Source organism: Vanellus vanellus, assembly GCF_965231255.1.
Source record: "Vanellus vanellus genome assembly, chromosome: 1".
NCBI lineage: Eukaryota > Metazoa > Chordata > Aves > Charadriiformes > Charadriidae > Vanellus > Vanellus vanellus.
Window position 1 is genome coordinate 140,566,844 of NC_138905.1, and position 12,172 is coordinate 140,579,015.

The following is a 12,172-nucleotide window of genomic DNA, read 5'->3' on the forward strand; positions in this document are numbered from 1 at the left end:
GCAAAAATAGTAATGAATAAATAATCAGTATCTCTACAGCAATATTTCTCCTTTACCATGCAATTAAATCTTTGGGCATCACGCTGAACTTCCTCTTTTAGAAACTATTCAAGGGTAAACTTCTTCTGTAGGATAAAACTTAGAAAGCTGCAGGACATATATAATGTCATGGACATATATAATAAACTCTCTCTGTTTATTAGAGAGTTGACTGCTGTGACCTGACCTTCATTAAAAACTGACAGATGAGACAAATAATGGCAGAAACAACCCTACTGCTGTTCTTATCAAATACGTGTTTAAAAGTCATTCCAATCTTCAGTAACATTTAATTATTCCACAAGCGTTCTTCATTTCCAATAGGAACACCACCCCCTAATATACAAAACCTTCCAAAGCAGGAGCATTTTTAATATACTCCACACAACTACCTATTTCTGTCTTGAGCTGTCTACCCTTCAGCTCTGTCCAGAGAAGGCAGTATGGCATGTATGGTTTTTTGTTGACACTCTCCAGAAGAGTAATCTCCACTCAACATTTACAATGTGTAAAGCTCCTTACCGATCCGTCTGATGCGCTTGCTCCCACTTTGTCTCCTCTAGCATTCCAGCAGACTTCAAAGATGCCCCCGGTGCCTCTGTAGCTATGTACTAGAGTTCCACTCTACAAAGCAAAAGAGCATGCAAACATTCGATACATAAGTTCCCCTTCTTTTTCTCTGTCATGTGGCACTACATTAAAAAGAAGAGAGTGGTGGCGAGGGGGGTCTACTCACATCACCCAACTATGGTCATCTCCATAAAGTGAATGAATGAGAAATGGGCTCCTCCAGAAAGCAATTTACAGTAGGACTCTCGGACAACTGTTTTTGTCAACATTATAACAGGAAAGGCCTGGGGAGTTAGGCTGAGGTGGTCTTTTCTAAAGCTTGTTGTTAATTCAGGCTGTGAGGCATTAGTATCCAGAATTAAATCTATTTTCTTGCATGCTAGTGTTTTAGCATACAATGAAACCTGAGCAGAAGAAATGTTCTGGACAGTCACCCCACTTCACCTGAGTGACTCAACTGTTATGCTGGGATTTGTATCAGCCAATACAATCAGATCATACGCTACAGAGGCACACACATTTTCAATTTAAGCTTTTCCTATTAATGTGTCATTTAAAACTGACGTGCTTCACATGAAGCAAAACAGTACCTGAGTATTCCATATATGGACACATTTGTCAAAGGACCCACTGGCTAGATATTTTCCATCAGGACTAAAAGCTACACTGTAGACAGGCTCTTGATGTTTTGTTAACGTGTGGATGCAGACTCCTCGGTCAACGTCCCACAGCCGAACAGTGGAATCAAACGAAGCACTGCAAGAAGCATTCAATCACAAGCATGTCTTAATATGAGTGTTAATCAATTTCTAGTTTGATATTGTAAATGTTTTAAGAGAATAAGGTTTTTTTCCTTGGCTAAGTAAGAAATAATGTTTCAAACAGAAAAGCCAACATTCACTCCAGCCTTGACAAGAATTGTATCTACTGAACTGAATTCTTGTATGTGGACCGTTTGAGTGTATATCAGGGTGCTGTATATAGGATCAGACCACTAGCTAGCCCTAAAAGGACCAAGCTCCTGTTTTTTGAGATCCTACTTGATATTATTCAGGAAGGTAAAATATATACTGTCATTAACGGGGTAAATCATTCCAGAGAAATCTTATTCCTAATGGATTTGCCTTATTTAATGAATTAGCATTCTGTAATTCTCTAGAACTGTGATTCTTTTCATTTTGTTTCAGTGCTGTTTTTTTTACAGCCATCTAAATCCCATACTGTGGGCTTAGAAAAAGGCAAGCAAAATAATTTGTATTAAAAATAATATTGAAAGAACAATTCCAAGAAAGAGAAGTTCTTCTTCCCTGTCCAGTTACAGATGAAGGAGTAAAATAAATAAAACAGCTTTGATACAACTACTCCCCAAACTGAATATATACCATGAGCTGCTCTGATAATCCCATGGTACTACCATCAATTGGCATTCTACAAGTAAACATATTTCCTAAACTCAAAGAAGAATTTTGAACAGATTTTCAAGTGGTATTTTAAAGATTACCCAAGCTTTTGCCTGTTAGTTAACAGGGCTATAAAATTTGTCAGTATCTGCCCAGGTGACTTGCATGACCCTGGTTAGAACACATTCCAACTGGCTGAATGGGCTGCAATCTGTCTCATTAAGTACTTTCGTTCATAACAACTGGATGTCAGACGTAAAGGTGCAATGCCAAATTTACAATCGCTTTATCAAGGCAGCTGAAAAGTTAAATAAAGTATGACTCTATTTTCCTTCTTTTTCTTCTTCCTTTTTCAGATATGACTCCTTTCGCTTTTTAACCATACCTCTGATTTACAAATGCAGGTACCTTTTTACTGGAATTGTTTGCAGGAAGACTGACGGCAAGGCGACAGTAGAATTACATGTCAGAAAGATGCTTCTTCTTGGTAGGCAACAGAAAGAGGTATATTTTTTTACCTTGCTAACATGATGTTGGAGTTTGGGTTGCTGGTGCCTGGTCCTGTAGGACTCCATTTGATAGTATAAATCTCTTTGCTGTGAGCCTGAAGATCATGTACACAGGTATCTTGCTTCATACTCCAAATCTAAGTCAGAGCAATTATGAAGGGAAAAATGGCAACGTTACTAATCTCTTCCCAGGTGAATTATTTCAGTTCTATGTTATTCTTACCATTTGTTTATTTAAGATCTCGACACACATGAATACACGTAAACATAATTTAAGTTTATTAACGCAGCAGTTTGGCACCTATAATGCACACACGTTAGAATAACCCCATTAGGGGAAAGAGCTACACATTTAATAGTATTTATTCAATAGGTAAGAACTAAATAGTTGCTGTACTGCCCATAGCCTGTAACAGTATTTTCATACAGAAATTTAAGTTACTCTGTTTAGAGAAGTTTAACTTGAAGTTTAAGTCGCACATGACAACAGCAGTCATCTTAAAGAATGAAAATAAAGTTTCAATAACTGCTTAGAACCCGATAAACTTCTCTTATGCCAGTCAAGAGCCACATGAAATTCTCCTTTCCCTCCTAATTCCGTTTGTCTTCCTGATGTTTTTAACAGCACAGACGATGGAACAAGATCCACTATTTATGCACTGTTACATGGCCAAATACTTCAGCATGAGAGAAAGAATATGCTCAACACAGATGACAGGTAATTCAGAAGACCTTTTCTTCAGCTAACCGAGAAAACAAGATGAAGCTAATTCATAGCAGGGAAAATAACTCAAATTTAGTCAGTCAGTTTCAGAGAGATACCAAAAATATAGTAATGATTTAACTCACTTGTTACAAGTCTGCACTACGAGGGAAATGATGTGCTTTCATGCTGAATTTTCATCAGCATACCTGAGTCTGCTTTTGGAAATGTTACACAAAGTTTAGCCATGTTCTACAGCTAACAGGCAACATTTTCCAAGAAGTTGTAGGAAAATACCAAGAACTCCAAAAAAAAGAGAAAAAAAAACAAAGCCAGAGAGAACTGATTTACAAAGGAAAAATAATAATAATTGCCTGAAAAGGATTTGCAGTCTCCATCACTGAAGATTTTTAAAAACAGGCGAGGCTGGGAATAGCAAACCATAAGCTCTTGTGGCAAATTCAGCGGTCAGAAACTTGAACTGGCACCAACAGCATTGAGCCACAGTTGTTTTTAAAACACAGCCCGCAACTGGGCACCAAAAAAAAAAAATATGGGTGATGATGTTTAAGCAAAGTAATACTGGTTACTATAATACTGCTTTGTGGCAGCACAGCTGACAAAGTGCTCTCTTTCGGTCTCTTCCAGCCCTATTTTCTGTGAATTTTCAGTTCTGTGAACATTGTGGAATAATACATCTAGAATCCAGAGGGATGAAAACACGAGTGGGTGTGTGGCAAAGACACAGTAGAACTGAGCAGAATTCAGGCTACCTATGAAGAGGAAACATACATAATGCTTATGTTCACTTAGCTCTTATCTGCAAGTTTTGCTGCTCTCAGTTTCAGGTTTTAAACATAGGCTGTGTGCATGCTAGAAACATCTCTTACTTTAGCTGTGTCAATCAGCAATGGAAAGAGGTATGAGCCTTAATTAACACAACTATACTATGAGAAATCTGTATTACTGGTACAGTTCTATCCACAAAACCAAATCTTTCCTGAGACATTTGCTTTTCTCAAGGAACCAGTATAAACCAACAGTCTAGCAGGAGTGCTTTCCTGTTACAACATACAGCTATTTCTACATGGACACAGCCTTCATTCAGTGTGGCTGAGAAAGGAGAGTAAGAGAGGAGTTTGGGCTGAAAAAGCTCTGTTGTGAAAAGTATTTCTGCAAGCCCAGACTCCCCTGTCTTAGCAACCCTTTGCTGGCACCGCGCAATGGCCCAGGTGTAAAGCAGTCTATGCTGTCTGTGAGCCAGAATCCAGATTCGTTCCACCTGGCTCAAGAAGTGGGCTCATGTGAACCTCATGAGGTTCAACAAGGACAAGTACAAGATCCTGCACTTGGGTTGGGGCAAACCCTGGTATCAATACAAGCTGGGGGATGAAAGGATTAAGAGCAGCTCTGAGGAGAAGGACTTGGGGGCACTGGTGCATGAAAAGGTGGGTATGAGCACGCAATGTGCGCTCACAGCCCAGAAGGCCAACTGTATCCTGGGCTGAATCAAAAGAAGTGTGAATCACGTGATCACAAAATGATAGAATTTTCAATTCTTGATCAAGTAAGGCAGGGAGCCAGCAAAACTGCCACTGTGGACTTCCGAAGGGCAGACTTTAGCCTGTTTAGGAGCATGGTTGAGAGTGTCCCTTGGGAGGCAGTTTTGAAGAGCAAAGGTGCCCAGGAAGACTGGGCATACTTCAAGCAGGTGCTCTTAAAAGCACAGGAGAAGGCCATCCCCTTGTCTCGAAGAATGAGCAGACGGGGAAGAAGACCAGCCTGGCTAAATAGAGAACTTTGGCAGGACCTCAGGAAAAAAAGGAAAGTTTACATTCTCTGGAAAAGGGGGTTGGCAACTTATGAGGACTATCAAGATATAACAAAGCTCTGTAGGGGGAAAATGAGAAGGGCCAAAGCTCAGTCAGAACTCAGCTTGGCCACTGCAGTTAAAGACAATAAGAAGAGATTCTTTCAGTATATCAATAGAAAAAGGAAGACTAGGGAAAATGTAGGCCCACTGGTGAATGAAACAGGTGCCCTAGTGGTGGAAGACACAGAGAAGGCAGAGTTACTGAATGCCTTCTTTTCTTTGGTCTTCAGTGCTAAAGCTGTCCCTCATGAATGCCATACTCTGAAGGCAAAGGGGAAGGTCTGGAGAGAGGAAGATTTTCCCTCAGTTGAGGAGGACCGGGTCAGAGACCACTTGGCCAAGCTGGACATTCATAAGTCTGTGGGCCCTGATGGCATGCACCCGCAAGTGCTGAGAGAGCTGGCGGATGTTATTACTAGACCACTCTCCATCGTCTTTGAACGGTCATGGAGAACAGGAGAGGTTCCTGAGGACTGGAAGAAGGCTGACATCACTCCGATCTTCAAAAAAGGCAAGAAGGAGGACCCAGGGAACTACAGACCGGTTAGTCTCACCTCTGTCCCTGGGAAGGTAATGGAGCGACTCATTCTGGATGTCATCTCCAAACACGTTGAGGAACAGGAAGTTATTGGAAGTGGTCCACATGGATTTACCAAGGGTAAATCGTGCTTGACCAATCTGATAGCTTTCTATGATGTTATAACTGATTGGCTGGATGAGGGGAGAGTCGTGGATGTCATCTACCTTGACTTTAGCAAGGCTTTTGACACTGTCTCCCATGACATCCTCATTAGGAAGCTGAGGAAGTATGGACTAGATGAGGTGACAGTGAGGTGGATTGAGAGTTGGCCGCGGGACAGAACTCAAGAGGGCACAGAGTCTAGTTGGAGGCCTGTAACCAGTGGTGTCCCCCAGGGGTCAATACTTGGTCCAATTTTGTTTAATATAGTCATTAATGACCTGGATGAGGGGACAGAGTGTATCCTCAGCAAGTTTGCTGATGATACCAAACTGGGTGGGGTGGCTGACACCCCAGAGGGCCGTGCTGCCATCCAGCGTGACCTGGACAGGCTGGAGAGCTGGGCAGAGAAGAACCTAATGAGGTTCAACAAAAGCAAGTGCAAGGTCCTGCACCTGGGTAGGAAGAATGCTAGGTACCAGTATAGGTTAGGGGCGGACCTGCTGGGAAGTAGCTCAGAGGAGAAGGATCTGGGGGTCGTGGTAGACAGTAAATTATCCATGGCCCAGCAATGTGCCCTTGTTGCCAAAAAGGCCAATGGAATCCTGGGTTGCATAGGGAAGAGTGTGGCCAGTAGGTCGAGGGAGGTCATTCTCCCCCTCTACTCTGCACTGGTGAGGCCACAACTGGAATACTGTGTCCAGTTTTGGGCTCCCCAGTTCAAAAGGGACAGGGAACTGGTGGAGCAAGTCCAGCGAAGGGCAACTAAGATGATTAAGGGATTGGAGCATCTCCCTTATGAGGAAAGGCTGAGAGAGCTGGGACTCTTTAGCCTGGAGAAGAGAAGGCTGAGGGGAGACCTTATTATGGTGTACAAGTATCTAAAGGGTGGGCTGAAGGAGGATGGAGCCAGGCTCTTTTCAATGGTTCCCAGTGGCAGGACGAGGGGCAATGGGCACAAGTTAGAACATAGGAAGTTCTGTTCAAATACATGGAAACACTTCTTTTACGGTGAGGGTGACACTGGCACAGGCTGCCCAGGGAGGTTGTGGAGTCCCCTTCTCTGGAGATTTTCAAGACGCGCCTGGATGCAGTCCTGAGTAATGTGCTCTAGGCAATCCTGCTTTAGCAGGGGAGTTGGACTAGATGATCTCTAGAGGTCCCTTCCAACTCTGAAAATTCCGTGATTCCATGAAGTGTGGCCAGCAGGTTGAGGGAGGTGATTCCAGCCCTTTACTCCGCTCCGGTGGGACCCTGCCTGGAGTACTGTGTTGAGCTCTGGAGCCCTCAGCACAGGAAAGTCATGGACCTGTTGGAGCGGGTTCAGAGGAGGGCCACAAAAATGATAGAGGGCTGGAGCTCCTCTCCTGTGAGGACAGGCTGAGAGAGTGGGGGTTGTTCAGCCTGGAGAAGAGAAGGCTCCGGGGAGACCTTATTGTGGCCTTTCAGTACTTAAAAGAAGGCTTATAAAAAAGATGGGGATAAACTTTTAGCAGGGCCTGTTGTGATAGGACAAGGGGTAAGGGCTTTAAACTGAAAGAAGGGAGATTTAGACTAGATATAAGGAAGAATTTTTTACAATGAGGGTGGTGAGACACTGGCACAGGTTGCCCAGAGAGGTGGTAGATGCCCCATCCCTGAAAACATCCCAGATCAGGTTGGACGGAGCTCTGAGCAACCTGATCTAGTGGAAGATATTTCTGCTTATTGCAGGGGAGTTGGACTAGATGGCCTTTAAATGTCTCTCCCAACCCAAACTATTCTATGATTCTAACTTCAGGCACCTAACGGGGGCACATACATCAGTGGCATAGCTGCCTTAGGTGTCCCATACAGTGAATGGATAAAGACAGGGATCTTCAGCGAGCAATTCCGATTTTTGGTGGGTTCTGAATTTATATGTTGTGTCCAATTGCTTAGTCCAAGGCTATAAAAAAAAATCAAACAGCTCCAATGAAATTATTTTCAGAAAAAATACTCCAAAGGGAAAGAAAATTCTTTATTTTTATGTTCTTTTCAAAGTGTAACCAATAGACTGCTTCTTAGCATAGGCACTGTGCTTCTATTGACAGGCAAGCGTATTTAAACTATGACTATTCTCTCACAGTGACATATCGGTCACTTAACACTTATTTGGATAGGATGTCTCAGTTTTGCCAGTGGCTGCTTCTGTGTTCAGTCTTTCAGATTAGCTTTTAGAAATATGGCACAAAATGAAACTGCTTCATACAGAGTTTTAAGTGATACAGTACCATCATTCTGGAGAAGAATAAAAAAGAGAGATAATTTTTGTCTTTACTTTTTGAACAGCAGGAATGGAAACTGTATTACCTTTAATGTCATATCATCAGAGCAAGACGCTAGTAGCATGCCAGATGGGTCCCATTTGATTGCATTTACCTCGTTCTGAAATAAAGAGTGATTTTATTAAGTGAATATTCCCGTTTCCTGCATTGTACTGGGCAGCCAGCAGAGGGCACTCAAGGTTTATGCATGCAACAAGTTCAACCACAAATTACAGCCCTGGTCGCTTTATGGGTTAACAAAAGCAGTGCTGCTTCCATAACATGCTATTTAAAAGTCATTTAGGAACGGGAACCATTTTGTGTTTGTGAACAATACACACAATCAATCTTCTGATACGTGTTCTGGCACAAAGATGCTCTTACCCTTTCTTCATAGGCTAGGATTTAAATAAACCCTCAAACCAGACAGATTGATAATACAGCATTAACTTCTTTCTAAAATTGAGATACTTTTTTGGTTAATATTCTGATCTTGGTGATACTAAATTTCAAGAGAAAATACTGGTGGGGTGCGAAGTTTTGTGGAGTTTATTATTCTTAGTATTGCAGCTCTGCAACAATGCTGGTCTCTCTAAACAGAGGTGTATGTGCAAATGAAATCCAGCGTGGAATATTCAATAGTTTACGATGCTTTCTCTATCAATCTTTCTAGCACTTTGTAATTAACTAAGCCTAGTGTATCCCCTTGGTAATCAGTAAGTTTTCTGTGCTTTTTTGAGGCTCATACATATGGGGGAAAAAAGCATTTCATAAAAAGGGAAGGATTGCTTTTTAAAAACATAAATTGGCTCAGGGTCTCAGTGAAAATAATCCTGGAAAATATTTAAATTTTGCTTTATCCATTTTACATGTTTCAGTCATAATTAAAAGGAACTGTACAAAAAGGGGGCATAAAAATTTGGATCATGTGCAAAATGGTGCATTTTATATAATCACAAAAAGCACTAGCCTGTTGGTAGGAATGTACAATCTATCATGAAATACCAGTTTAACCAAAGACTAACTAAAGGTCTCCAAAGGCACAATTTTTCCTCAGTGGGGAGATAGCAAATTCTGGAAGTTAATATCTAAATTACAATACGAACAGCAGTTTTCTCATTAATAAAAGATAGAAAAACTAGCCTTTGACAGTCATTAAATACCACCAGGAAAAGAGGGGGAAAATGCATCTAAAATAGATCTTATTAGGTGAAATTGATTCTAAAACTGAACAATGACTGGAAGTAAATTGTTCTTTCCTTATTCATAGTTCTCATTTACCTAAAGAAATTAAGCCAGCGGAAAAAAAAAAATTATTAACGTGTCCTTAGTCTGCAGCTCGTGCTACTTATAAATAGTCTCACTGTTTAAGCTGCAGGTTTTGCCTCCCACGGTGATGTAGAACAGTTTATCCCTTCTCACAGGCAGTGAGTCACTCCTGAGGAATATGGTTTTAGGGAAGCAATGGGATGTAACAACTTTGGTGCTAGAACACACCCTGCAAACACATCATCTGTCATCATCTTAACATGCTGCTCTGACTTTATCGCTAACATTTTGGACTTCTTAAACTTACTGTATGTCCTTGAAAGGTTTTAACAGGACGATCGCAGCCAAGTCTGCATACATGAATGCACATGTCAGTGCTGCAGGAGGCAAAAGTAGTGTTGTTCTGCCAGTCTACATCCAGAGCAGGAGCTGTGAAGTACAAACAAGGAAAGGAACGTCAGCAGAGAAACAGTTATCCCAAATCATTTTCCTCCTGTCATCCATCTGGATAAAACGGACTAAAAGCTCGTTCTTGGCCTGTCACCTGCAACCAGTTACAGGGATGGCCAGAAGGGCACAAATTATTTTTTCTCTTGCAGTCGGTAATCTGGATGCTTTGCATGGCACCTCTTTATAAGAATCTTTTGGGTAAAGTTACATACGAGGGGACAAAACAATGTGCCTCCAACCCTCCCTGCTCCCACATGGACATTGCTCTTGTGCCATCTCCACCATTTATTCCTCTGTAAGCCAGCTCAGCGAAGCACCTGGAAGAAAACTAATCCAGAAAAAACATGGATAATTTCATCTGGATTAGAAAAAACGCTCCTGTGAATGCCAAGCGCAACACACGGGAGGGAGAAGAAGCAGGTGGCCATCATCCTTTGCACTGGCTTTAGGCAACCACGGATACAAACCTACCGTTCTGTGCAGACACGTGGATTATTAATACCTACATTCAGTTTGATTTAGTTGGGGATTGATTCAAGATAGAGACATTGATAAAGCTGATCTGAAATGAGAGGAAGAGCTTCTGTAGAGGGTTTGGCATTAATTGGGACTGAAGTAATGAAACTTTGTACACAGATAGCACAGGAACATGTAACTAGTGCCTGTGTGCAACACGCACGCTTTGCAAAGTGTGGAAAAACCAAAAACCCCCAACCCTTTTACAGCACGTCACTGCAAACTAAAAGCATGTGCAGGAGTAGGAGGGAACTCCTGACATACAGCTTGCTTGTGTTTCTATGACTGCTGCTTGGGTTTTTTGCTCAGGAGAGAGTTTAGCTGCCCTCCAGAGGATGACATAAGACTTGCTAAAATACAGAAATCTTCATTCTCGGCACACGCCTGTGAGAACCAAGTGTGTCAGAAGGAGATCAGCATATAGGAAGCAAAGTTGAATCTCTTTCTGGCAACAATACAAATTTAGCATTTAAATGAAACCAAGAAATGCCTTATTCAAATACATTCAGAGAAATACTTTTGTAATGCAGAGGTGACGAGATATCTGTGCAGCCAAGCCTATTATATTTAAGTATGTTTTTTCCTCTTATAATTATTATGAACTGCAAAATGAGACTGAACCATGTCACTTTCCGAATCATAAGGTAGCTCCCTAAATGAGAACGGAGGGCTGAAATTTTTTCAAATACAAATATTTTTTAGAATATTAACGAAAAAGCTCAATAATTCTGTGTGACAGGTAAGGAATTTCTACACTGCAGAAATATAAAGGAAAATTGTGAGGAACGCAGATTACTTCTGACATTTCCAATGAACATGAATAAGGATCATGAAACAGAAAAGGATTTTGTTTCTCTAACCGCCTGTTTGTCTTTATTTTTATGCTGCAAGCTTTGAACTACTGTTTCAGAGCAAACAAAAATCTATCTTCATTAATAGCAATATGCCTTCAGGGCTAATATCTAGTATGATATGTTTGAGTTGAAAAGTAATTTTCTGAGCGCTATTGGCACCTAAAGCGATGGACTCGCATTGCAGCATAATTTGAATCATAGAGTGCTGATAATTAATACTGATTCATTTATTGGTATATTTAATCATACGTTTACTGGATAAGTAACTACAGAAAATGGTCTGGAAACAACCAAACGTGGGTTTTGATGCAAGTAATCAAATTGCCAAAGTGGCTCCAAAACCACAGGATACTAGCCAATTGCATAAAAACAATTAGAATGTCATCTAATACAAGCAGCAACAAACCCTTAAGAAACACAGCTAAAATAAATACCAACAGTAAAAGGGTTACAATAATTATCAGTTAATTCAAGCGTTTTCCGATCAATTTTAGGTGTGATTCGCAATTAGAATCTCAGAAGTGGAGAGAGTTAAGTGTCTGCAGGGAGTGATTCAGAGCACTTCAATGTCTAAAACTGGGTCACACAAATACCTCTTATTTCATCACTTAACCAATTTGTTCCTGCATGCGCAGGCATCCGTCCACATCTATCAGTAGATGTGAAAACTGGATTATTTCACTCCACTTTAAAGCTTTGTGAATACATATTTTAATCAAATGCCCTATGATGACTCATAGTTTTGCAAAGAACAAGGAAACCCTAGAAGCTATTTATCCACATACTTAACATATTTGCACCATAAAATCTTAAAGTCACATGGGAACATCAATGATATAGAGGCCTTCAAGACCCAGACAAAGGAGTCTTTCTTTACTTCCTTACTTTAACATGACAGTTTTGTCCATATGACTGTAAGCTAAACAAGTTGTTGTAAAGCAGCCGAGAGTAAAAAATGTATGTTATTGCCAGGCTAACTATCTCTGGACTTTAAAGAAGTATGCAAAGAAGTACATCACACAAGT

The 12,172-nt window shown here is 41.0% G+C and overlaps 1 protein-coding gene across 1 annotated transcript in view; it reads right to left on the reverse strand.

Annotated features, from left to right (window-relative positions):
* TBL1X (transducin beta like 1 X-linked) overlaps positions 1-12,172 on the reverse strand; it is a 209,944-nt gene that overhangs the window by 2,357 nt on the left and 195,415 nt on the right. The window contains exons 12-16 of the mRNA XM_082483713.1: positions 9,635-9,756; positions 8,105-8,179; positions 2,528-2,655; positions 1,200-1,365; positions 562-663 (exon numbers count right to left, since the gene is read on the reverse strand). Of these exons, the coding sequence (XP_082339839.1) occupies positions 562-663; positions 1,200-1,365; positions 2,528-2,655; positions 8,105-8,179; positions 9,635-9,756 (593 nt within the window). The remainder of the gene's footprint in view (positions 1-561; positions 664-1,199; positions 1,366-2,527; positions 2,656-8,104; positions 8,180-9,634; positions 9,757-12,172) is intronic.